Source organism: Plectropomus leopardus, chromosome 1 (genome assembly GCF_008729295.1).
Source record: "Plectropomus leopardus isolate mb chromosome 1, YSFRI_Pleo_2.0, whole genome shotgun sequence".
Taxonomy (NCBI): Eukaryota; Metazoa; Chordata; class Actinopteri; order Perciformes; family Serranidae; genus Plectropomus; species Plectropomus leopardus.
In genome coordinates, this window is record NC_056463.1 from 24890764 (window position 1) to 24918636 (window position 27873).

Genomic DNA, 27873 nt, shown 5'->3' on the forward strand with positions numbered 1-27873 from the left:
CTGATGGCATTAGTGTACAAGTCTGTGTCTCTTTCACAGAAAATCACCCAAATTTTAAGACTATGGCATAGGCAGTCAGATTAGATGATCAAACGCATTCAGGACACTTAAAACTTCAAAATGAACGTAATCCTTTAGGATTTATTTATTAATTTTATTTGGAACATAGCAAAAGACTATATACAAATCTATCAGTAGAAATATTTAGTCTCCACCAGGTTGGTTGCTTTTCTTCTTAAAAAGAAAAAACAGCAGGCCTCAAAAATCTTAAAAGTAAACCACAAAAACAAAAACAAAAAAAAAAATAATAATAATAAAAGAGAATGTGATAAAAGGTTGAGTTCAGTCTCTCTGGTTTTATTAACGGGAGCTTCTAAAAAGCCCACATTGATTGCTTTCCCTTGTGCCATTCTTTGTCCAGAGAATAAAGCGGATTACGAGGAGCGTTGCAAAACGTCCAACACAAAATGGAAACAGATCCGTGATCAAGAGAAATCAAGTTAGTACGAGCAGGAAGTGTAAACTCCAAAAATATATGCCTCTCTCACACTGCTATCCACCAGTGTGTTTTGTCCCAAAAATATATTTTCATGCCTACATTGCTTTGATTTTATTGTCCGACAGGGAAATATACAAAGACGGCCGCAGCAGCGTGAGGCATTTGAGGAAATAGAACCGTCATGAGTGGACAGCTCCTGACCGAGTTAGTTCAGATCGTCCGATAGTCTGAAGTTCACTGGTTAAAACCACCACCAACCTCATTAAAGTTTCTTTCTTCGCGTGACAGGTTTTGTGTAAACGGTATCCATGATGCGTTTGCGTCTAAGGTTCATGCTCGAGGCCGGGGCCTCTCCCTCTTTAGTCCTCTTCAGAGCTCGTGGGTGTGGATTTGCTGGGCTGGGCAGAGGCGAGATCAGGTCCGCCTCTGCTATAGGAGGCGGCTCCAAAACGGCTTTGGATCTGAAGGTGAAGAAAAACAAGACAAAAACATGAACATGATGTGATTTTTCTTATCTGACTTTTTTGTGCAAAATGTGATAATTAAATAATCTGTTATTTTGCTTTGGCATCAGTATAATGTCAAAATTCATGCCAATGAATCTGATTTGAATGATTTCTCAGCCCAAACAGATCACACTATGCATATCGATACTAAAACTCTTAAAACTAGAAAAAACTAAAACAAAGCAGTTCTTTGTCAAATCCTCAGTTTCACACTTGACGTCTAAGCACGAGATGTCAGTTGCAAGCGGCAACCTCTGAGGCTGAAAAATGAAGCCGAGCTCAATCCTCATGAAGCCCGTGTTAAAATAGCAAACTTTACAACTTAACAGCAGAAATAAAGATGTTTACTGCCTGGTACAAAAAACGTTTGAGACTGAAGATTTTATTCTTTATAACGCACCTGTTTACATTATATTGAGGCCTAAAGTTACATATATACTCATATATAAGGGTGATCACGAGCCGTAATCTGCAACATCTGCGTGGAGCTGCGTGTCCCGTGTAAAAAGCCCAGTTGTTTGACAATGGTGCCAACAGAATATTATTATGCTTCTGTAAGCAGTGTGAACCTGGCGTTAGGGGTCCAGGAGGACAACAGGATCTTACTTGGCTGTTGATTTGCCTGCTTTTCTGGTCTTCGAAGCTCCTGCTGCTTTCTCCATCAGATCTTCTTCTGATGCAACTTCATCCTGGAAAAAAAAAGCAATGTTAAAAAACTTAAAAAATGCTACTTATACCAGTAGAAAGCTACATGACAACAAATGAAGTGTTTAAGTCAAAATGCACTAACTAAAGCAATCAATGGTGTGAAAACTAAGTAAGTGCAAAACTGAACTGTGATTGCTTACTGCACACATTAAGCTAGTCTTAGTAATAATTGGTTTTAACCTAAAATCCTTGCATTTTTTAAAACCTTTTCTTTTTTACAGGGCTCCCACACATTTTTACAGAATAATTTTCAAAACTTTTCCTTAATATTTCACCTCATTTCCATTATGTAATTCCAATAGTTTGAAATGAGTAGATCTGTAAACGCACACTTCCAGAGCATTGTGGATAAGCAAACTGCTATCGTTTGCTGTCTTTACTCTTGTGGTAGATGTTCGCCGCCTCCAACTTGTTGCACAGGCCAGTATACCAGACTGACACAAATGAATACGTTGCAAAACGCAAAGGCTGCAGCTCTTTTTTGGTGGATAGAAAACTCAAGATCCAAACAACGGTCAACCAGTGCAGAACTAGATTTCAGACTCAACTAATTTCACATATTAGACATGTTTTGGGAATTTTTGTGGAACAACAAGAATATATATTCATAACTTTTCCATAACATTCTGTTGACTCAAAAACATTTCCAGGCCTAGAAAACAGTTTTTCTAATTTTACAACTTTTCCAGGAATTTCATAACTGTGGCTTGTTTTTAAGGGAAAAACAAAAAAAAAAAACCTATCTGTTAAAGTCCCGGATTAACAATGACCTCATGAGATTACATGTTCGAGGAACTGACCAACACACTCAAATTCAGGTTAAAAATAAAATCCAGAGTCCTCCACATAAAAAGTATGAACATCATGAGCAGGAACACTTACATGAGGAGCAACAGAGGCATCTTTGACGACTTTCCTTCTGCTGCGAGTGACGGGTGCTGCAGACTCTTCACTTGGGCCTGGAAACTCTGCTCTTTCAGCTGACACACACAACACAGGGTTAAAACCATCATGGATGAACAGATCGACATACGGGTAAATGATTCAACAGCTCACCTCTGGTTCTTCTTCGTGAGGGGGAGTAGATGTATGAATGCTCGCCTAGACTTGACTCTTCCTCTTCAGGTTCGGGGATCATGCTGTCGTTTACAGAAATTAGCGAGTGAACCTGCTCCACTGACGACTTCGTACTCCTCTTGCTGGTTCTCACCATCTTTGTGACAACTACTCCTGTAATCGCATAAGCGTTTCTTTTAGTTTTATATTTATAGATTTAGGCATCTTTTTCAGCCATGCAAACTCATCAGTCAGAGACCCCTCAGTTGACTGAGATTTCAAGTCAAGCAGCTGTTTTTTCTTGCAGTTTTTTTTCAGTGTGCATATATTCTGGGGACGTTTTGGTCCCTAGATTTGGCTATTGAGTGAGCGTTCCTTACTTTAACACTGCTCTTTGATACAGTAAGCTGTGGACATGGAGGGAGCTGCCTGGAGGAAGAGAGGCTTTGCCCTTTCTTGCTGCTAGATAACGTTATCTTCTGCTTACAAGTGTTGAATTTACGTAGGGCTGCCACTTACTGCTAGACCTACTGCTAGAAACCTTGTTATTTAAAACCTAAAGTGAGGGGGCGCCCAGTAGCTCAGTTGGTAGAGTGGGCGCCCCATGTACAAAGGCTACGTTCTCACTGCAGCGGTCATGGATTCGATTCAACAGCTGGATAAATAACACTTTTTATACTGCAAAAGTTGAGAAAGTTTGTGAGACATTTATCAATAAACCAATATGTTAGCCGTTTTCCATGGAGGCATGTAAAAAAAATTAACAAAATAAAATATTTTCAAGGTAACATGGCATGACTCATTGATTTACGGATGGTTTTTTATGGGGTGTATTCCTTAAAGCGACATTATTAGGCTGCTGGCTACAAGCTTTCTCTTGAAACTACATAATACATAACATTGGTCCAATTTAGCTAAATGGCTACTCTGTTGTCTCATTAATGTGTATCATGTTTCAAAACAACTCTATTAACAACAAAACAACAGTATTAGCCTTGCTAATTTTATCTTAGTATAAAGAAAATGTAACCATCAGGGGCTAATGTTAACGTTGTTAGTTGGCACTCGACTGAGAAGCTCAAGTTATCTTGTAATCGTTGGCAAAATAGTTGAATCTGTAATTTTAAATGAGTAGTCTCAGAGCGCTAAAATCATTAACGCTGGATAAACCATGGAAAAAACACAGGTTACATTAGCTTACATCCAAACTGTGATGGCTAGAGTTCACTTAATCACAACAATCCAACCCTCTCAGGCTACTTAACAGTCCCAATTAAGCTCAACATATTGTCATATAATAATAATAATAATAATAAAATATTATTTGCCAAAAGGTGACAAGTTATGTCCATACGTTTAGGCTTTTATATTCTATAACAGATTTCCTGCAGAAAAATGCAGTTCTGTTCTCTTTGGCCTCATACATACCTTCTGGCTTCTCTTCTTCATCCTGAAGTCTCTTAATGAGGGCATCTGCAACAGGGGTTTCAGAATCCACCTCCAGCGGTGAGTCCAGTAAGGGAAGGTCCTCCTCAGGATGATCCCAGAGTTTGCTTCTAACTGGTCGGCGGGAGTTTGTACGACCAGCCTTGCCGTTGAGTTCAGACTCAAGTAGAAGTTCACTTTTTTCAGTTATCGTCTCTCCTTTCATCTTCCTGGCACTCTGAGGAAGTGATACAGGAACCAGTTTCACCTGGGAGTGTAAAATGTCATTGAAGATGGACTGATTGGATCGAGTTGCAATTCATAATTTAAAATGGACAGGAAGGGTGAAACTGAAAAATGATATGAGGTGAAACTTTTATGGAAAGCTGTGTCTCAAATATTTCGATAAAAATCTAAATGAATTGATGGTTTAACATCAAACTAAAATGTCTCGATATCTGTAAACATTAGAGGACGGCGAAAAAGATGAAGCTTTACATTCTTGGTATGCAACTGGCAGAAAACATTTTCTTATATATCTGATGGTTTTCACATCAACAACTTGCAAAAAAGAAAGAGATTAATTACTTACTTGTGGATAAACATTTAGGGTAATCCGGTTAGACTGCCGAGTCGCCCTGCTGGGACTGGAAAGATTTTTGCTTTCTTCCTCTTCCTTCTCAGATACCTCCGTCTTAGTTTTCCTGGAGTTGCGTCTGCCTGGGGATGCAACAACCTCTACCTGTTCTTTCTCTTCCTCCAAGACCTCTAACGCTGTTGACGCTGCCGCGCTGCTACTCGTGTTCCTTCTGCTGGACCTCCTTGGAGTGTTTACCTGAGTGGTCCCCTGTTTAGCCGGCGTGAGAGTTTTGGAGCTTCGTTGTCGAGAAACTTTTGCATCTGTGACGTCATCCTCTTGTTCCTCCTCATCTTTGATTTCAACCTCTGCAGACACCTCCTCACTTTGTCTTTGGGTCCTCCGGCTGGTCCTTGTTGAGGCAGCCCTCTGGGAACCTCGCCGTCTGGCTGGAGAAGAGGCCTTGGAGGTTGATGCCTCTGTGGTGTCGTTATCCACGGCGTCCTCCTCCTCAGTCTCATCTTTTGGAGGCTCTGGCTGAGCGTTGCGAGTACTTCTTCGAGGTGTGCTGGCTCGCGCTTTAGTTTCTTTGATCTGTCTACTTTTTCGAGGTGTACGACCAGGCGAGGCACGGACCAGAGTGCTTGTTTCTGCCTCCTCTTCCTCCGGCTCCTCTGCTTCCTCCAGAAGAGGAGAAATAAAAGTAACTGTCCTCCCTCTCGTGGTTCTCCTTGTTGGAGTAGCAGGAGCTTTCTTTTTCCTTTGAGAAGTGGGAGTCCCTGGCACAGCCTGTTCCTCGAGCTTCGCAGGTTTCTCTTCCTCAACATCTTTATTTTTTCTCGGCCGTCCCCTTGTTCTCTTTTTGGTTTCTGTCTCTATTTTAATGTCTTCCCTGTCATCCTCTTCTGAGGCTTTGTGGTCCTCCTGCTTCTCCTCCACAACAGTCTCTGTCTCTACTATGTCCTTGTCTTCATGCTGCTTCTCCTCCACAACAGTCTCTGTCTCTACTATGTCCTTGTCTTCGTGCTGCTTCTCCTCCAGAACAGACTCTGTCTCTACTAAGTCTTTGTCTTCGTCTTCGTGCTGCTTCTCGTCCAGAACAGACTCTGTCTCTGCGCTGGGAGTTAGGTCCTCATACATCTTAACAGGCCCATTCTCTTCAGGTTCTTCCTCATCTTCAGCAGGTGTTGGTTCGTCCTCCTCCTCCTCTCCCAGCTCCTCCCCAGTAGCATCTTTCTCTGCAGGAGAGTCTTTTTCATCCACAGCTGTGAGGAGTTCTCTTTCTGGACTTGGTTCAATAGCAGAAACACTTTCAAGCTCACGATCTTCAACTAACATTACTACAGGGACGTCCTCCACTGGACTTGGTTCAGAGGCTGGGGGACCGTCAGGTTCATGGTCTTCAACCAACATCACTAACTCTGCATTGATTTGTTCTTTAGTATCATCCGGCTGCTTTTCCTCAGTGTTTTCCTTTTGTACGTAAGGAGGTTCTGACTGTTCATCTACCTCAATTCCATCCAAGGTGTCCATCTCCTCCCTTTGCTCCTCTTCAGTCACTTCTCCAGACGGAGGAGCATCCTGATTGTCTGAGCCCAAAACAATAACCTCAGGTTTGGCCTCAATTTCATCAACAGCCTCCACTGTGGGAGACAGGGCGGGCTGGTCTGAGGACTGGACATCATTCTCCACAGGCAGGGTGCCTGCCTCTTTCTCAGCATCCTCGTCCAAATCTAACATCAGAGAGAAGCTGCTTTGAGTTTCAGATCTCGGGTCGTCTGGCGCAATGGTGTGCTGCAGCTCAGGAAGACCCAGCTGAGATGTATGGACCAGGCCGTCCTGCCCCTCCACGAGCTCCAGGGGGACCAGGAGAGTGGTGGAGGGTTTGAGCTCCATGTATGATGCTCCTTCATCCTCATCTGCCACCATCCCTGCTTCATCTGCCCCGAGTCTCACCATCACCACATCGCCCTCCATGTCATCCTCCATCATCTGTAACAGAGCAAACACACAGGAGGAATGATTTGCTGATTTTGATGAAGTGGTTTATTATTTAGTCTACAAAATGTCAGAAAATGATTAAAATGTCTACCACAACTCTGTTACCTTTATTTCTGCGCCGGGCGTGATCAGAGAGAACTCTGCAGCCTCTTGCTCTGACAGACTCGGCAGGAAGTGGGTGTGTCCTTGTTGTACAAAAACTGAACTGGGTTGGAGGGGCGGCAGCCTCCCATTACCCTGGACCTCCTCAATGATCTCCACCTCACTACCAGAGTCCTCCTCATCAACTTCTTCCTCCCCCTCCTCTTCCTCAGCTTGATCAGACGACTCCTCCTCCTCCTCCTCCTCCTCCTCTTCTTCTTCTTCGTCGTCGTCGTCGTCGTCGTCGTCTTCCTCGGACAGAGGGCTGGAGAGCTCTTCACTATCGTTCACACTCACGACGGCTGAAAACAAAGGAGAAAAGTGCAGGTGTGTGAGAAATTTAGTAAAGCAGTACAGTAACAGTTTAACCAGTGTTAATGTGCACATGTGTTCAGTCTTCCTCACAGTGGGAGTCTGTGCCAGTTGGCTCGGAGGACGTCACAGAGGCAGTCGATTTTTGGGTGGTGAACACCGGAGGAGCCTCAGCAGCTGCCTGCACCTCCGCTTCAGCCGCACCTGGTGACTCACTGAGAGAAAGGAGAATGAAACCTTCAAACTGTGAAAAACTACACAGTAAACAGCTAAGAGAGCCAGTAAAGCACAGTGTTTCACAACATTTTCACATTTTCAAATTAAATCCCCACATTTAAAGTGATATAAACTTGTTGAAAAAGTGACCTAGAGGGGTTGTTTAAATATAGAATATGCCCTTAATAATATTTTCAGCTAACAAATAATAATTCCCATCCCTTGAGTTTGTTCATAGCTCAGGAACAAAAACAAGATCTAGGTTCTAATGCTGGTGAAAGGAAGATAAAACCCTGCAAGTCTATACAAACGTTTCAACCACTAGAGCAAACTACAATGATTTAGTGTTGGATTTGACTGGTTTTTATTCTTATCTAATGATACACTGAATGTTTTTCATGCTTTTTTATTTAAACATTTGGTGTTAAAACAAAAGACATTTCTTTCATCTTTTTGTAAAACAGAAAAGCGTACAGACCTGTTGAAGGATGTCTGCATTTGTGATGTGTCATGAATTCCTGAGCGGGTGAGCGGAGGAGACAGATCGCTGCCAAACAGATGTCTCTGCACAAACTCTGTCAAGGCAAGGCAAGTTTATTTGTATAGCACATTTCAGCAACAAGGCAATTCAAGGTGCTTCACACAGAACATTGAAATACAACAACAGACTCTCAGCAGACCTGATATTTTCTGGTAGTTTGTTCCAGATATACGGAACATGTTTAGTTCTGACTTTTGGAACACAGAGCAGACCTGCACCAGATGACCTGAGCGGTCTTGATGGTTCATACTGGACTAGAAGGTCTTTGATGTATTTTGGGCCTAAACCATTCAGTGCTTTATATGCTAGCAAGAGAATTTTAAGTCTATTCTCTGAGAGACAGGGAGCCAGTGTAGAGACCTCAGAACTGGAGTGATGTGGTCCGCTCTCTTGGTCTTAGTAAGGACTCGAGCAGCAGCGTTCTGGATCAGCTGCAATTGTCTGATGGACTTTTTAGGCAGACCAGAGAAGATACTGTTACAGTAGTCAACTCGACTAAAGATAAATGCATGGACAAGTTTTTCAAGGTCCTGCTGCGACATCAGACCTTTAATCCTAGAAATATTCTTGAGGTGTCTGTCAGATCTGTCAATGAAACAGGAGAAAAACCTCAGTATGATGTCATTATAACCTTGGCTTGGTTGGGTAATGTTCTTGTTTTAGTCTTTTTTTTGTCTTTTTAATCCATTTTATTTAGTTCTTTAATCTTAGTTTTATTTCATTCAGCTTTACTACTATTACTGTTAACACAGCTTTTGATTTTCTCAAATTTTCATAATTTTTTGCATTGTTTTTGTCTTTTGTGTTTTTACAGTATACATATGGTATGCCTTATTATTGGCTTGTCAATCATCTGTGAAACACTTTGAACTGGACCAAGTTTTAAGCATTACAAATGAAGTTTGATCAACTGGGTTGTATATGAATTACTTTATTCTTCCTTAATATGAGGTGGCAATATCTTGAAACATTTTCACTGTAAAAATGCATCATTTAAGGACGAACCTGTTGATTGCTCCAGCTCCTCTTCTGGTTCGTTTGTGGCTTCAGATGATTTCAGATACTCAGTGAACTCTGTGGATTCAATGGCCTCTGTCTGGATATCCTGTTCTGCTGGTTGATCCGGAGATTCTACCTCAGCGCCAGAGTCCGTCCTCTCTGTTACCTGGTTACAAACTAGTAGCAAAAAAAAAAAAGTATCAAACAATGTTTTAAAGATGTGTGGCAGAAACGCATGCATTCAACACCTTTTATTAAATTAATTTTATTAAAAATTTAAATATCAGAGCAAGGTGCGTCTTTGTATTTTGGGCTGCCAACCTGTAATAAAAACTCACAAGGGAACATTCATTCATTCATTTTCCTCACAAGGGTCGTGGGGGGGCTGGAGCCAATCCCCGCTGTCATCAGGCAGAAGGCGGGGTACACCCTGGACAGGTCGCCAGACTATCACAGGGCTGACACGTATAGACAAACAACCATACACACTCACAGTCACAACTAAGGGCAATTTAGAGTCACCAATCAACCTGAGCTGCATGTCTTTGGACTGTGGGAGCAAGCCGGAGACCCCGGAGAGAACCCACGCAGACACGGGGAGAACATGCAAACTCCGCACAGAAGGGCCCCCGCCAATGGACCGTACACCATTGTAACACGGGACCACGACGCCACCGTGCCGCCCCGCAAAGGAACAAATAGAACAAGTTCTGCAAATAAATTACCTTGATTATGACTAGACATTTCCTCTTGGTGAAGAGTTGCAGCATCTTCACGTTCGCTACTTGACTCAACATCCTGTTCATCCTCCTCTTTCGACTGAACTTCTTCCTTGTTTTCAGCCTCCTCTTCAAGACCAATCTCCATCACCTCTTCAGCCGCTTCATCGTCGTTAAGCTCCTCGTCACCCTTCACCTCCTCTTCCTCCTCCTCTACATCCTCTGATGTCGGGAGAGGGGTTTGCTCAGTGGTTGGTGACGGCGCTGGTTCTTGATTTTCATTTGGGCCTTTGATGTTTATCGTCACTACGTCCTCTTCTTCCTCTGTGGCTTTATGCTCCTCCTCTCCTTCCTGACCCTCTGAGAGATCAGGAAGAGGTGCATCATAATACTCCAGAGTGGTGTCTGTTGAACGGACAGACGCCTGGCTGGTGTCAAGGCTCAGGTTAAGTCGTGCTGGTGCTGAATCTGATGGTCTGGTTTCTGCAGTGACTTCATGAATTGAGGAGGACTCGTTCTCAAAGCATCTCAGGTGTGGGGAGGGAATACCTCCTTCTGGAGGCAAGAACTTCACAAGAGGCTGTTCCACTTCCTCATCTCCGCCCTCCTCCTCCTCCTCCTCCTCCTCGGGCTGTGAGGACCAGGTCTTGTGTGTAGCCTTGGATATTGTGGAGCCTCTGGTCAGCAGGTTAATCTCACTGTCTGCTGCCATCTAGAGAGGAAAACAGTTCCATAGAAGACACATTTTATTTTAAAGACAAGACAAAACAAACCTCACAAACAAACGAAGATGATATCTGATAAGAAGCGCGCTGATATATACCACTAAGCACAAATTCAAGAGATTTTCTTTTTGTTTGGATGTGAGGCAACTTCTCATTCAACACACAACTATTATCTTGTGCCTGATCTTACCCCATTGGTCCATCGGATGCTCTTCTCTGGTTCAGGAGATTCTGCCTCTTCAATAAAGGTGATCCGGCTCTCTTTGCTGCGGATTGGGGGGGTGATGGAGCGTCCTGGAGAAGCAGACGGGGTTGCGACTGGTGTGGGCCTCAGGCTGCTGCGAAGGATAGACTGGGGAGTGAAGGCTGAGAACACAGGACCAGAAGCAGCCAAAGCCCGAGCTCGCTGAGAAAACAAAAACATGAAAAGTGTAAGTAACAAAATTCTGACAATTAGCCAACTATCAAAAAAAATGCTTAAACAACATTTATGAATGATATACATAAAAAAATTGACTTGGACATATTTGACTTTGGATATTCCCACATGGTAAAAGTCTGAGAGTCAAATGTGTACTCACCTTGACAACCTGTGGAGTTTGCAGTAGACTGAGTTCAGGGACCTTGCTGATGCTCTTTGGAGAAACCCAGGAGCTGGGTGGTCTGGGAGGGCTGAGAAGAGGACGAGGGGTCTGACAGGAGGGGTGAACCACCAAGTCCAGCAGCCTGGTTCACAATAAAGAGAAGGAATGCAAACTATCCATGACTCTCTCTCTCTGTTGTGCATACATGTACTTTTTGAACTATAAATATCACTAATCAAGTATTTGTTGAGAGTTCACGGTATGAAACCAATAACTTAACACAATACTAAGATGTAGTATTATTATTGTAACTATCTGAATTCTGAACCAGAATAACAGCCTCATTGTTGTATGCCTCCGCAAACCAGTCAAGTTATAGTTACAATGCATATCCATGACTGTGCAGACTCATATGTAACCATGACAGCTGACAATGCTTAAACAACGGACACTTCTGCAAAAAAGCTAAAAATTCTTAAACCTCAATTTTACCCACACTTGTTAAACTCGGCAGCACAGGCGATCTATACAATAACCACAGTTTCAAGGCGGAGACCCAAGATCAGTGTCAACAATCCAGTATCTGACCTGTCTCACCCTCTGATCTTAAGATACTGTATAATATTGAATAATCACCAGAAAGGTGTTTTGGTTGAACATTATGTCACAGTGAAGCTGACCTTTGACCTTGTGAATATTAAATGTGATCACTTCATAAATTTATTCTTTTAAACATTTGTGTGAAATTTTGTCATAATTAGCATATAATTTATTGAGCTCTGGCCAAAAGCATGTTTTATGAGCGGCCTAAGACCTCTGACCACCAAAATCTAACCACATCATCTTTGAGTCCAAGGGGACGTTTTTGCCAAATTTGAGGAAACTCCCTCAAGGTGTTCCTGAGATATCACGTTCACAAGAATGGGACAGATAGCCTGAAAACATAATGCCGTTCGGCCAAATCTGTAATTGTAATCAAATGGAGCAATTATAAAACTGCTCTTACAAGACTGACATACATAGTTTTCCAAGTTAAAATATTTCATCCACTTTAGGTCAGTTTAATGTATGGGTCGAAAAATTCCAATTTTCATTACGTTACTTAACAACTGTGAGGTGTCTGGAAATGTAACAGTATAGCAAATAATAAAAAATTCAAATAATGTCCTTTGAGAGGTGCCTTGCCCTGATGCTCAACTAAATTTAATCATTGCACAATATTTACTTAATAAAGGATCTAACAACTGGTATTCTGCTGTCTGGTTCTAGTAAAAAGAAGTCCACGTTCACAAACACTGAATAAGGTGCCCCTTGTCCGAGGAACAAAAATATTCACTGAACTAGTGTTTCCTGTTATGTTAAAACAAATATGCGAGGTACGCTTCACTCGGGCGAAGATGGAGCTCTTGTGTGAGTACCTTGACTTTCGTTTGGAGGTCATGGTGATAGGAGTTCCCAGGAAGGGGTCGGGAAGGGCCATGGTGGATGGCTTGGGGCTCTGAACATCTGCTGCCCTGGGGCTGCTACAAATAAAATGGAAATAAAATAAAATAAAATAAAATAAAGGTTTAAAATAAAAAATCAAATAAAAATGTATAAAAATAATCACCCATGACAAGCAATTTTGGTATTTTATGCTGACCTCCTGGCTGGGGAGGACTGTGGTGTAGCTCCTTTGCCTAACCACACCTCTTCAATCTTGGTGAGTACGTTGTTGATGAAGCCGGCCCTCGACATCACCTTCTCATTGGTGGAGCGCTTGCTGATGGTTGACAGTGGCTGTGGCCTCGAAACTGGAGCACAGAGTGTAAATATGTTATTTATATTTGATTAATAATGTTTGAAGATGTTATTTAGATTACATTAACAATAAAATAACAGATACTGAAGCAACACACACATTACCATTGGGGTTAATTTCAACAGTCATGAATTCTAGTGGAGCATCTGCTTACCTTCTCTGTGGATGGTGGAGGGATGCTGGTAGGGCTTTGCTCTCTCCATTGCCAGTTTCCTCTGGACTCTGGGCAAAACTCTGCCGTACTGATCCAATATTGAGTTCCTGATGTTGGATCGTTCTTTAAGCTTTGGGTCTCGCTCGTTCTAAGAACAAAGAAGCAAGAGAAGGTGGTTGTAAATCTTGTGGTATCCTCTCTCTGTAAAGTTGAATGGTAACACAAATTTAAATTTTTTTTCTACAGCACTTTTAAAAAAAATCTCAGTGGTTTACATTTTATCAAGGCTCAAAGTTACGCATGGGCACCTAGAGTGACAAGCTGTCTTCAGTCGTCTCACAGTCTATACGTCTGATCCACCTTTTCACTGTTGGCTCCAAAAAAATAAAACGAAACGTGGCCGTCCACAAACAAATGTGACGTCATGGTACCTATGTCCTTTAAAAAGTCTATGTGTAAAAGCAACACTATTGGCCTTATTCATTTTGATTCACAGTCAAAGTTCACTGAAATCTAACCAATACCCATCATTAAAAAAGATGCACACACAGGGCGCCTGGTGGCTCAGTAGAGCAGCACCCTATGTACAGAGGTTGTGTCCTTGCCGCAGCGGCCGTGGGTTTGATTCCGGCCTCAGCCCTTTGCTGCGTGTCACCCTCCCCTCTCACCCCTTTTCATACTTAAAACTATTCTGTCAAATAAAGGTAATAAAAGCCAAAAAAAAAGAGGCATATACATGCCCACTAACGCCGTGATAATTAGCGCAACACTTTGCATGTGAATGTCAAACTTACCACCAGGTTCATCTTGAGGCCGTGGTTGAGCTGCAGGGCAGGAATGTAGTTGGCCTGCTGAAGGTAATGAACCATCAGCAGTTCTCTGTTCTGGAGACCCCCTGTGCCCTGGAGAAACTTCTCCAAACATTCCTGAAACACAAAGGCAAGAATCAAAAGGGTTTAGGCATCAACTTTAGAACCCCAAAACACTGGGAAATATTAATCTACGATCAAAATAATTAAGCAGCAGGGTTTTAAAAAATGCAGTTTCACTCGTCTCTCTTCTACCTGCTCATTGATTCCGAGGGGCAGTTTGAGGAGCTCCTTGATGAGGCCCAGCTCCTGGCAGCTCTCATACAGGAAACCCAGCAGCTCATTCATATTGAGGCGACTAGAGTGCTGCCGGAGTAAAGACCACGCCTCTATGAGACACCTAGAAAAGAAAAACAACAAGAGCATGGTTTATAGTGGTAACCAAAAGCGGATTTTTAAAGGTCGATCTAATAACAATAGTCTGGAAAAGGAAATAAACAGACCTGAATAATCATCCAGTAAAACCTCAACATTGGTGTCATGTTTAACTGAGCATTTATTTTCACACACTGTCCCTTTCCTTTGCTCTTACCTGTTGTAAAGCAGTACAGACAGGCAGAGCTTGGCCTGGGAGGTGGAGGAAATTGGGGGCTTTGTAACGTGGAAGTATCGTAGTGCCACCGAGTGTTGGCCCTGACACATCAGTGCTTGAAGGACACGCTCGTGCTGCCACTCAAACTGACACTGAGAGGCAGCTGGATGCAGGAGCAACTCAAATGAACTCTGATGAGGACAAAGAAGAAAAAGGACAGAATCATAAATAGGAGTCAGAAAAGATTGTAATGTTGAATGATGCTCTAACCAATGTTTTTCATATGCAAATATGATGGTCCATTTCCCTTTAAATACAATGACACTCTTCCGCCTTGCACAGCTTCTATGTATCCAGATTCACTACTTAAAACATCATTAATGTTTCTGGTGGTGTCATTGTGTACCTGGTGGTCATGGTGGTCCAGCAGCCAGAGGCCTTGCACTAGTTTCACCAGTCCAATAGGGATGGCAAAAGCTGTGGGGAAAGACTCCACTGATGCTCCCTCCTTATTAGGGAAGGAGTACATGACATCCAGCAACAGGTAAATCACCTGGGACAACAGGTCAAGGCTCATACATGCAGCACACATAATGTAGTCCATCATTAGGAGAATTTAGGATTTACAACTCAGCCAAAGTAACTGGACAATTGCGCATGATTAATCAAAGGATACAATTGCATGTTTGGCAGCTTCATCAATGTTGTCTAGTAGATAAATGTCCAACAAGGCCTGTGGATCAAAGGTGTAAAGTCAGATTTTTACAAGTTGTAAGAGCCAACAATGTAAACATCTAACATAAATTAGTGGTACAAAAAAATAACTATATTAAAATAAAATTAATTTAATGCTTACATGCAATGAAGGTGGCGGGTATTGCCCTGTCCCGCCCTCATCCCTCTTCCAGAGATTGGTCAAACGCTCACCACACTGGCCAACCAGACCATCAATCATCAGGCAGTCTGCACACCACTTCCCCCTAAGAAAGACAACAGCACAGCATTACATCAACTGAGACCATCATCGTGATTAAAAAGTCACTGAGATATAAGATGTGAAATTGGTTAGATACAGTCCTAGATTTGGAATATAAATATGAATTGATGAATTAATTCATTTATTTTTATCTATTTAACCTTTATTTAACCAGGTTGGCCCCACTGATATTAAGAATCTCTTTTGGGGAGACCTGACTAAGAGAGTCAATGGTGAAAACACAAAGTTGCAGACAGAGACACAAAAGGAGACAAAATACAATTCATAAAGTTTGTATTATAAGAAAACTATCTAAGTCAAAAGTGAACTTTCTGCCAGTCAAATGTATAACCAGACTCGTTAAAAACCGACATCCTAAAGAATCAAATCTTTTAATCCTTAAAAATAAAATAAAAGAATAAAAGACTATTTACTTAGCCAGCCTGGCGAGCTCCTCTCTGCGTATAGTATAATAGTTGCTGATGACTGAGTGAGTATAGAAAGGCCTGGAGATCTGGAGAGCGTCGTCATCTGTTGGGGAGGACAGTTAAAATCGGTAGAGAGAAAGAGAAAAAGTTAAAAGTGAAAAGAGTGATGTTCAAAAGGTTGACAAACTCCTTAACAAACTGTATGCTTCAATGATTATCTGTTAAAAAGTATAAATAATAAAAATGACAAACTCAAGAAACGGACAGATTTCTGCTCCTTTTAATGAATATGTTTAGAATTTTATAATTTAAGATATTTCCCCGACTCCATGTTGCACAATGCCTCTAGTTTGTCAGTGACCTAAAGACATTCAACCTCCTCCCACCTTGTTTACTCACTGACTCTAAGAAACACTTTCACATATAATGTTTATGCTAGCAGCGCTTTACCTGATCCTTCAGGCAGCAGACCGGTGCGACAGAACCAGAGCACCACCTGAGCGTACTTGGAGATGAGACTGGACACCATGTTCTTGTTCATCAGACCCACCAGACCTACACAACACAAAACCTTTCAGTAAGTACGAATGACTGAGAACAAAAACACAAAAGCTTCTCGGCTGCTAAAATATGGCCGATCAGAGGACATAAACACATCATTCATATTGAAATCAACGCTTTACTAAACCCGGAAAAAACTACTGAGTGTGTTTCATTGCAGTTTATCACAGATGTGGATTGAAACTACTCTCACATACATTAAAGGGAAACACAACACTTGTACATGTGATTGTGTGTGTGTGGATGCTGCACCTTTTTGTGTGAGCTCCTGAGCTTCACTGAGCAGACAGTGGAAGATGGTGCTGAGGTTTCCGAGCAGTCTCTGGCTGTGCTGCAGCAGCTGCATGGTCTGAGGGTCTGTGAAGTTGGATGAGCTGTCAAACAGCGGAGCACCTGGGGGACAAAAAGAGGAACATGTATAAAACGGAAATGTATAAACAAAATTGCAATGGGCATGGGGATTTATATTGCTTAAATAATAAATTAACAATACCTACAAATGGACAAGGCAAGCATTCCCTATCCTTGCCAAGGTAAAATAATAATGCACTGTAAAAGTCTGAGTTTTCATCAACCTGAAGGGTTAATTTACCTTACAAACAGGCTGTGCAAACACGTCTGATCTAATATATCAAAATGCATCACTGGATTGAGTGAGTGGTCGCATAGCACCTACATATAAGGTTCGTCAGATGTTCAGTTTATGACAACTGAAAGCACATGTTAAGATGTAATAAGATCATTTCAAAAATTAAACTTTGCTCAATGTTAGAAAGCTTTAGCATGTGTGATACTGTTCAGACTGCAAAAATGCATTTGCAATATCCAACTTAAAAAGCATTCTATATAATTCAGAATATCTTTTGATTAAAAATCAATCGATCAACAAATAAAACATACAGATGCCATCGAGCTCCTCCTTGGTCTGGACCACTTTGTTCCAGGCCCAATCCAGGATGTAGCGCAGGTTCAATGCAGAGCCTGGCTGTTCTGTTTAAGAGGGACAGAATTACAAGCATTAGAGTTCACTGTATTTACGCAGATAGAAAGTGCTTTACATAAAATAAATACAATACATGAGAAACAGAGGCTAACTCAGATAAAATTTGGATTTTATTTATTTCAACTTTGCATCTTTTAATGATTTTTTTTTAATGGGGCTAGCAAAACAAATATAATCATTTATTTCCTCAACATTTTAATGATGTTTTTATTATGTGCCTACCAACTACAGATGATAATAACTATGTAAAGAAACAATTGGCTGTGAACTAAGAGAGTATGAGAGAATATACTTAATGTTTACCAAGATATTCTCATTCTGTTAATGTCTTTTCATTTTCTGGAGTGTCGCCGACAAGAAAGGCTGTTTTAGGTTGAGTTAAATTAACTCTTCTGTGGGCTATTGTTTTTACATCAGTTTATATTTGAGCCATCAAAAATGTACTTGTGCTACCATTTTGAGGGGTTTCGTGGCTTGTGGGGCCAGAGCTTAAAGTATTGGCATTTATCTCTGTGTAAAGATGAGCATGTATGTGTGAGATGAAGCCAAAAAGAAACACTGAGTGAACATCTTCACCACAAACTTGCCGACATGGATACTATGGATTTTGATGATTAATTTGAGAAACAATTTGACGGTTGCACAAGTACGACTCCTCACCTTCTGCAGTCCACTGCTTGATACAGCCAGTGATCAGTCCCAAGGAGCTGGTCTCTACTGCTGTGGACAAGATGGCATCCAGCTGCTCCTCCTAAAGGCCGACATCAAGTTACAGAAGCAAATACTATCAAAACTTCTGAGTAAACTTTTTATTAAACTCTGTATATGTTTGGGTAACGTGAACATAAAGAAGAGTGCAAAAACATCAAGGGTGGTGGCTTTGTGTGAACAAGTGGTTCTGGAAACCGAAATGTCAGCTCAGTATATGTGTGTGTACCTGAGAGAGGCTGGAGGCCTGAGTGTCAGCCAGGCGAGATGAGAGGAGGCCAGACATGAGGCAGCGAGAGTAGCTTGTGGAGATGACGTCACTGGAACAAGGAGCAGCTTTTTTCAAGAAGCTCAGGGTCTGGAGTTGATGACAATGATGAGGTGTTAAAGAAGCCTATTTTCAAGTCAAACCGTCTTTATATTTTTAAATCCTATGTGAATGTCAGGTATTGTGCTGCCTTAGCAATAAATATAATATCATCTTATGCTAATTAAAGCACAAGAACACAGAAGGAAAAGGCTATGTAAACTAAAATATAAAAATTTTAAAAAGTGGCATATTCACTTCCTATAACATTGATCTAATGCCATAAATTTAACACAGGACACTTGCCTCTTTCTGATACCCTGAGCAGGTTAAGTGCACGATCCCAGAGTTGAACAAGCAGGTAGCATCTGGAAAATGAAAGGCACATCAACATGACTAAATTCTGTTTTGACTACAAACCTGGGCATGATGTCACAAGTTAATTCCTGCGCATTACAAACAGACAACACAAGTACACAGGGATAAGACATGGAAAAAATGACCTTGTCGATAAATGACTTTTTATCATCTTTCCTTATTATCTTATAAAATATTGTGGTACATGTTGTGTCCACACCTACCAAAGTTATATGTGGTGGGGTTGAAGTACTGTTCAGGTGGGGGACAGGTGTAGGGAAGGCCCCTGCTCAGGCTGCGCTCATGCACCACCACATCCAGGAGGACGTGTTGAGACACCATCTTCACCGCGGGGTCCAGAGACCAAACTGCCAGGTAGGGACAATTTTGCAGACACTCTCCCGATCTAACAACAACACAAAAGCAAAAGTAAATTACAGTTTCACAGTGAAATCAAACTAATTTTACAATAAACTTGTTGAAATAAGGGGATAGTACGCCCTTAATCACCCGCATCACTGCTGTTTTATAAAATCACAAATAAATATCAAACAAACATCATTCTGAACCTTTCATATCACACCTGCTTTGTTCTTGTCTTTAGTTTAATTGAAAATACATCTGAGTAAAAATTTTTATTCAACTCTGTACAGAACCTGGGTAACGTTTAATCGAAAATATTTTAATCGCCAAAGTTAAACCTTTCACTTCTGAAATGGTTTCATTGGTAGCTGAAGTTCTTTAACCCCTTTTTATCTTGAGGCACATTGCTGACAGGCCAAGGTGAGGGAAGAGTCTCAAGTACTCAAAAATAGATTTATTGATAAATATATACATATATATATATATATGGATTCCGAATATTTGGAAAATATTAAATACTCATTTCCAGCAGTATCATTACACCAGCTGCGCTTTCTCCCTCTCTTACTGTTCATGTTTACGACAGTCATTCTGCTGCTCTCTGCTACTAACCAAGAAACGGCTTTCATCACTGTCATGCTATTGCCTTGTGTTTCTGTAAAAAAAAAGTCCTCAATATTTCCACATGGTATAGAAAATAGTACTGAATATTGATATTTTTCAGGGTATTGTATCGGAGTTAGAAATTCTAGTAGTAGAGTCAAGAGTCAATTTTTTAAACAAATTTATATAAGAATATTATTTCAAACCTTTTTGAAAAAACACAAAAAGGCTTTTACAAAATCTTCAAAGATATTCCAACCTTTAATTGTTTGTAGCTTTTGACATAAGTTGATAAGTTGATCATTTCTTTAAAACATATCATAACTAAGAACTCAAGAAACCTCTAAAGTAGTCATAAAATCAGTCTTCATGTTACCTCAGAGAGTCTGGCATCTGTGCGTGGTACCAACGGTTGATGTCAAAAACCCCGATGTAGGTAGATGGAGATCCCTGACCGTAGGCCTTGACTTGCCAGCTGAAGATAGAAACACTGGTGTCTGGAGATGCAACTAAAAAAAGGGAGGTGATGGCGGAGGGAGTGAGAGAGAGGAGGGGAGAAAGGTATGGGTGATTGTGGAAGTGATACAGAACATAAATGCAGGTAAGACAACTGAGAAGCAGATACAGTACGCAAAAAAAGGGAGAGAAAGAGTAGGACCATTTCCTCTCATGCAGTGGATAGTAGTTGTAGACACAGTTTTACTGAGGACACATTTTTCTATGATGACAATGCTGACTATGTATAAGCTCAAAGCATTCAAACCTAGTCAGACATGCCTAAAATCCCCACATATTATCTCCCTACATACTCATATCTTCCACAGGTAGTTTCAGCGGGAACATGCTAACCTTCGTTCATGCTGTCATCTCTGTCGGGATGAGGTCGGAACTTCTCGATGGTCTGGCAGCTCAGCAGGCGGGTGTCGGTGGCCTGCGTCCTGAGAGGGAAAGCTGTTCCACTTAACTCCTGACTGTATCGTTCCTCGCAGTACTCCAGACCCTGAGTGACAGAAAGTGAAAGTGTTAAGTGAGTAAACCTAGGAACTATATACAGTGCGTTTGCTGGAACCGATAAACTGACTGATGCTTCACTTTTAAAGTGGATCAAGAAACTATATTAGTGTGATTGTATTATGCACAACAGACCTCATAGAGGATCTTTCCAGAAGCGAGACACTTCCTTTCACTGAAGGCCAGCTGAAGCAGGCGGAGGCTGACAATATCTCCCTCGCTGCGTAGGAGGAAGAGGAGGCAGAGGAAAAATAAGAACTTGGCAAAAAAGAAAGCACACACTTTGCTGGGATGGAGTACTTGGAACACAAATAAAGTCAATCTGCAGAATCATTTGCTTATAGAGACGAAGTCTAACCAGAACCTCCCTGTCCTGGCCCAGAAGCAAGAAAACCTCATTCCATAATCCCATCGATAACTGTGACAACACTATTACAGCTTTACAACAGAGCCTCTCACAACAGCATGTTGTGTGGCTCGCTTCATAGGCTTAGAGAGGGATGGTAATTATTCCAAAAGCAAACTTTTGCAGCCTTTAAAGAACACAATTTTCCATAAGCCCCAGGGTGTTCACAAGATTAAAGGTTATTGCTGCATTAAACAGGCAGGTCAGCAGTTAGCTCAGACATACATGTGACAACAGCAGGACAGAGAGGACTGTATACTGTACAAGTTTTTAGACAGCAGATATCAAAACTAGAAAGTTTAAAAACAAAACAATAGAAGACACTTATGGTGAATTTTATTAAGATGGACAAAGTATGACAAAAGTCCCTGAACCGCCATTCTTGTGGGTTTTTTAGGAGCTGTAGTTTTTTCCTGTGCTCACAAAGTCATGGTTTAACTTTGTTAAAAACACAAAGGTTTAAGTTTATTACAGCCACTGCTGCAGTGGATGCTGATTTCTTAAATTATGGGGAGTAAACCACAGGAGCACGCTTCATTTTTACAGACCGATGGAAGACATGAATGAGAGTTTTGCTTCTTCATATTCAAAACAATGAACATGATAAACTTGAGCTCCATGTAAGACTTACAGGTCCTGAGAAGACTGGACAGCCCAGAGGTAGCAACAGTTCCTGGGGTCATTTTCTGGCTCCTGGAAGGTGAAGGCATGCACAGGCACCCTGCCACCCTCTAACTGTGAGTGGTATCTGTAAATGAAACACATCAAAGGAAATTTATTTCTACACGATGACCAGTGTCAAACACTGACGGGTTATTGAGTTTGTGCTGGTTTGTTATTGTTATTTGTTGTTAGCTGCTGTGGCTCAAATTGCTATGAGCTGGAATGAGCTACAAATTTGGTCCAATAACTAGAAATGACGGGCAAATGCTTCCCGAAAAATATGACCCCAATTAGCCACATGGTGTCACTGTAATTAATGCTCAAAGTGATTTTGTAAAGACAGTGCCTCTCAAAAGGAGATTTTTTTTTTACCAATATGCATAATATGAAAAACAGCAAAATCATCTGATTTTTCTTATTTTTGACTCTATCAACACTAAATCTGGGAAGCAGCCGTGCAGGACTGAGATACACATTTGTTCATTCCCATCCGAAAAAGTGGAGCAAAAGGTGGGACTTTGAGTGTGCAGCCACTGAAATGCTGCAAACACTGTAATAATGAAGCAATAATAATTGGTCTCACTCCTTCTTTAGACAAAATTAGACCAGATAAAGTGACTTTAATCGGCTCTGTGAAGCTGGAAACCCCATGGCTGTTGCTTGCGGATCATATTTTGGTAATTGATCTGCTTCTTTTTATTGGCAGAGAAAGAACTTAAACCCAAAACTGCCACTTTGAGAATACTTATAAGGACATACCCCAGTAATGCAATAATGCAGCATGGCCTTATTTCAGGGGATGAACTATCCAGGAGTTACGCCCAATTATCTAGGTAGATACACCTTTCACGACAAATACAAGTCAGAAGAAACACTCACTCCTTCTTTAGAGACTTCATATTCCACAGCTGTAAGTATCCGTCTAAAAATCCCACTGCCAGCTGGTTGGTTCTGGGGATATACTGAAGCGCTGTGGCTCCGACTCCACTGGGCCCATTCAGCTGGAGACAAAGATGTCTGCCCTGCCTCGTGCTAACTTCTCTCAGCCTGGGGATCTCTGCAGGAGATTTGGTCACTACCTGCAGGTCTGCAAACAGAGAGCATTTTTATTAAACCTCTATTTCATCAGGATGTCCACTGAGATGGAAATCTGTTTTAAAAGGGACAGACGATCGAAAAAAATCCACGTTGTCACACAAGCTCCTCACCTGAAGCCTCCAGTTCACTTTGGCTGCAGGACAGGTCGTCGAGACACAGATCGACAAGCAGAACATGACCAAGATCCGTTACTACAGCGGCAATGCCAAAGAACCAGCGCAGACTCTGGTGAAGATGCTGGGTCGAAGTGCTTGCTCCGCCGTAACTAACTAACGGCTCAATCGCTGTGATCTGAAGAACAGAAAGGGTGGAAAGGAGAAAAGAATGTCAGACAATGTTGACGTTTTGATTATAACGATGAGGTTGTTTTTGTGCCACTTCAGCAACACAACACAAAATTGACTTTTGCAAAGCAGAATTTTTATTCTGTCAACACAAAAACACAAAAATCTGTTAATGTAAGATGACCAAAAAACTACAAATTGTTCTTTAAGGAAGAATGACAATAGCAAGTATATAAAGCTGACATAAAGAAATGTTTGCAGGTGGAAATTTCTGCCAAGAGGGGTCACTGTGTATTGACAGGGTGCCTACACATTTCCATGAGCTGTGTTTCTTTTTCTGTCTTCATTGTAAAGGCTTTAACATTTGCTGAGATGTTTCTAGAGCACATTGCTTGCAGGGGTTGTTATGTTGATTATTCCACTTGAGAAACATCTTCTGTTTCCTCAGACTGCTCAAACATTTTGTAAATTTTAATCACTCAAACAATGTTAGAAATGCTGCCTTAAACCAGTAATTTGCCACTTGGCGATTTTAGCGTTCAGATTCAAAGCACAATAGCATCTTTACTCGGTAAGAGACGAGGAGACCCTGTTGCACCTCCTACTCACCCTGCCTGGTATAACCACAGCTTTGACCACCCTGGACAGTCCCAAGTCATAAAGACACAGCACACTGCCCTCTGTTTCCTCCAAGCCAACCAGTAATCCAGACCTGGTAATGTAAAACAGTAAAGGAGTTAATATGTCATATTTCCTCTGCACCGTCACTGATATCAATAAATATGTTTCATAACAGTTAGTAGTACATTGTTTCCATTGATTACAATCAGCATCAACGAGTGGTAACAAGATAGATGTTGAAAGAAAGCTCTGACCGTTTGAGCCAGCTGAAGTCCCTGGCAGCGAGGACACTGGGTGGGTGTTCGCCTCCACTACTGAAGCAGTAGGCAGACAGCCGCTCTCCCGTCACTGCATGGACAACCTCCAGATGAGGGCCGCAGGCCAGCCAGGCCAGCCCGCTGCGGCCTTCACACACACAGAAGGATATGAAAGGTTGGGGGGTTATGATCCAGGATTATCATCAGGCGAGGCTCCATTTTTAGAAGTAAACAGCTCAGGAGCTAACAAGTGACCTGCAGCCAGTTTAATAAGCTGCTCTTAAGCTCAAACTTAAATCTAAACACCTTTGATTCTGCAGTGGCAGTATTTACATCCTTGATTGGCTCATTCTGTTCCAGCAAGTTTTTACAATAACTTTTACCAGCTACGTTAAATAGACAGATGGATGGAAAATTGTACCATTACAGCAGCTTTAACAAAAAACTATTATTACTAAAATTATTAGTGATGTGTGAATTGCAGTTAGATCTACGGGCAACGTTGGTAATATTTGGATGAAGCAGGATGGGTGGGAAAAAATAACATCCTAATAAATAGTGGATGGGTGAAATAACAAATAACTGTTTCCATTTTCATTTTTTTCCACAAAATAAATAAAATTTTTTTTTTTTTTTTTTAAAGTACAAATACAGTTTTTAATGACAAACTACACCTTTAAAGAAAAATGATGAATAATGAATAAGTGCTCCCCACCTGTTAGAAATACTTTAGTGTATTTATTTTGGTCATTAAGAGAGTAGTGGCAATATGTTTTTAACTTTCTATTTTTCATTGCAACTACGGATGGAGAGAAGAACATTTATAGATTATTCATCAGTAAAAAACAGGCTTACCAACTGTGAACCTCCCATGCAGCACAGAGTCGAGGGTGATCTCATCCTCACCCAAAGCATCTACAGTGACGCGTGGGAAAGGCAGCAGGCTGCTGGTGACTTGGGCAGTCAGGTCATGCATTGTTCACTGTATAAACAAGAACAACACAGGATATGCATCTGTTAGAAACAGCAGTTAGTCAATTTAACCTTCACTCACACGTCCCTGAAAAATACTGTAAACTTGCTGATTAAGTTGTGAGGACAAAGTTTTATTTTGTCAATGTCAGAAGCAGGATAAGGGTTTCTGGAATAACTTTACCTACTTCCAAGATGCATTAAGAAGGGAGATAAATCAAAGGTGTAGAAACAACTTTAATGCAAGACTGATGCATTTCGGCTTGTGGACTTCATCCATAATGATCCCGGTGAAGACAACAAACTGATATGACTTGGTGTTGCAATTAAGTTGTTCTAAATACTGCAAGTGTGAGTTTCTACACTTTTGATTTTGTCAATTTCACCCTGTCCTGGATAAGTTTATCAATAAGTGAAAGTACAATGACAAAACCAGGGTTGGAAATAAGCACCAGCCAAACGCAGGTATATGCAAGTGGTTGGTAGATTTGCTTTACTCCCTGGGCATGAAAACAATGGTTATCTACTGAGTGGTTAATAAATTTGGAAATCCACAAGTCAAAGTGGCAGTGAAAAAAAAAAGTTATTTTCCAACTTTGATGGCAACTGGTTAAAAAACTATATCTGAGCTCCCCTACTCCATGGATGCACTTCAGTCATTATCTGCTCAGCTGGGTTATTCAGTACAAAAGAGGTCTTTCTTTCACACCACAGTTGTACCCCCAGTTGTCAGGAAACATGCTGTCAGCAAACTTGCTGACAGCTGGTGCTGCGACTGGGTTTGCTTTTTAATCAACAACACAAGACATAATGCTGCACATCTGTTTTTGCAGATGCGAGTTCTGACAGTGAGTCCTGATAAAGAGTTTAACATTAGTCTGAATACACCCTGAAGTTGCCTATTTTTAAACCCTCGTCTGTGCCAATAAAGTTCACAAAATCCGAACATTCTGAAAAGCATGTTTTAAAAATACATTTGCTTACATGCCTTAACTCTTTTATTTGTCTTACTCTTTTACCCTGCGTTGAATTCTGTTTATTCTTATGTTATTGCCACATCTGACCCAAGTCTGTGGTTAAATGTTTATTGCTGTCTCTCAGCCTTCTTACTGCACTAGTGCTCCAACAAGATAACATAATCTCCAGCAGTATGGTACATACACACTGGTGTTTTCAAGGCCAACTCGACTTCAATGGAAATTTGCCTGTCAGTTTCACAGTGTGCAAAGTAGGACACAATACTGCCCTCTGTGACCACAATGCAAAACACAGAGGATTCAAGTGAACTCCCGCGCAACAAGCCTGTCAATGCGCAGCTACATGCCACAGCGTGAGGCTGAACATGTAGACATACTATGACGATGACCTATTAATCCACTTAAAAGCGCCGCCACACTGTTAGACTATTGACAGCAAAGGCTTCACAATAACCGTCAACCCGTTTAAAGAAAGCAAATCTGGCTTTAGCAAATACATCGAGCACTCACGTGTGTCAACATTGGCATGTGACAACCCATAAAATGTGCAAATCACGCAACTTGTTACTTACCAGAGCAACTTTTTAATGTAATTGCCAAAATAATGAAACAATATTGAGACTTTATAGATGTTTAAACACACCAATTCACTTGCTAATGTTAGCTCGGTTTTTAGCAACTGCGGAGCACAGATTAGCTTCATCAGCTGCAGTTGTTAGCCTTGTGTTAGCTTGACAAAATGTAAACAAACCATCGATCGCTTTCTTGCTATGTAATGAACAGTGCTGTGATGACATAGCAAAAACAATGCGAATATTATCTGACGTTAGAGGAGAATACAGGCTAGTGGCTGCTTTACACACTTTTCTTAGTACATTAGCAGGCTATACAATTAGCTTGCAAGGTCACGCAGGATTACAGTTCGTCACAGATCACCGTTGAAGTTGAGCCATCTGACCTAACTATATGCACACATGGTATAAGTTATTTCACGCTATGTCTCAAGTTAATTTGTTTGGTGTGTGATACAACAAATCGACTGACTACAACACTGGTGAACATCTAAAGCCAGTTTAGTCAGGGCGGCTAGCTAGTATAGCATTAGGTACACTGCTACTTTCGCTAACGTATAGCGACTGCTTGCGTCAATGCTAGCAAATCAACGTTAGTTCTGTGATCCACTTTAGGGCTTACAAACAATGTTATTACTTCACTAGAGCCAGCAGGCGACGACTCTTGTCTTTACTTGAATTTATAAATGTAGCTAGGTAGCGTTACGGGCAATTCAGTAGTGTTGGTTTAGCTGTAGCCGGAACAGTGTAAACGTGCTTTGGTGTAACATAAACTAGCATTACAAATCTAGCTTGTAGCTACTGGCAACATCACGGCACATCCGGACTTCGTGAACGACAAATTGAGTTCTTACTGTGAATCTTTTCAGGGAATTTAGCCACTGTAGGTGTGTTCAGTAAGCTAGCCTTGTCGGCTATCGTTCAGCAGCGCTGGAAAACGTGATGCGACGAGCCGCTAGCTGCTAACACCGTTAACGGTTCACTACCTGTCCGAGGATGTTGACGGCTTTATCACAGCCACGGGTGTTTTGTTTTGCTCGACGAATCTCCCGATCCCCTTTCTCCTCTGTCATAATCCGCTTCTTTTCAAAGTACGACTCATGCGTAGAGCCCCGTGGGCGCTTCAACTGACTGACAAGTAGGAGATGCTTCCTCTGACTTCAGGTTCCTGCAGCGCAGAGCGCCATTTCCTACCATTGGAAAGTGCTCAGTGCACTTCTTCTTCGTCGGCATTAATCCTGACAAACAAGGCACAGTCACGGTGTACTGCTGCCCCCTACTGTTTGGGCGTAAAACTTATTTTGGAGCTAAAAAGCCTGTTCATAAGGGACTGCTGTTGTA

The 27873-nt window shown here is 41.4% G+C and overlaps 1 protein-coding gene across 4 annotated transcripts; it reads right to left on the reverse strand.

Annotated features, from left to right (window-relative positions):
- Window positions 1-140: 140 nt before the first annotated feature.
- Window positions 141-27718, reverse strand: ahctf1 (AT hook containing transcription factor 1). Of its 4 annotated transcripts, none has more exons than XM_042507461.1 (40): window positions 27519-27718; window positions 24867-24993; window positions 24009-24159; window positions 23743-23845; window positions 22960-23140; window positions 22631-22838; window positions 21720-21836; window positions 20818-20902; window positions 20521-20671; window positions 20048-20180; window positions 18930-19111; window positions 18655-18716; window positions 18271-18399; window positions 17994-18084; window positions 17231-17320; window positions 16583-16723; window positions 16220-16324; window positions 15776-15872; window positions 15222-15345; window positions 15042-15098; window positions 14772-14918; window positions 14366-14556; window positions 14029-14173; window positions 13759-13890; window positions 12965-13112; window positions 12652-12802; window positions 12428-12529; window positions 11007-11151; window positions 10616-10831; window positions 9707-10412; window positions 8988-9158; window positions 7920-8016; window positions 7319-7440; window positions 6878-7215; window positions 4787-6763; window positions 4198-4462; window positions 2770-2943; window positions 2596-2693; window positions 1612-1694; window positions 141-960 (listed from the first exon to the last, which is right to left on the reverse strand). In XM_042507461.1, the coding sequence occupies exons 2-40, from the start codon at window positions 24985-24987 to the stop codon at window positions 762-764; spliced, it is 7935 nt and encodes a 2644-aa protein (XP_042363395.1). In that variant the 5' UTR covers window positions 24988-24993; window positions 27519-27718; the 3' UTR covers window positions 141-761. The 4 variants fall into 4 exon arrangements, with proteins under 4 accessions (XP_042363395.1, XP_042363484.1, XP_042363243.1 ...); XM_042507550.1 differs by having other exon boundaries at window positions 4198-4432; window positions 12428-12532; XM_042507309.1 differs by having other exon boundaries at window positions 12428-12532.
- Between the last annotated feature and the right edge of the window lie 155 nt (window positions 27719-27873).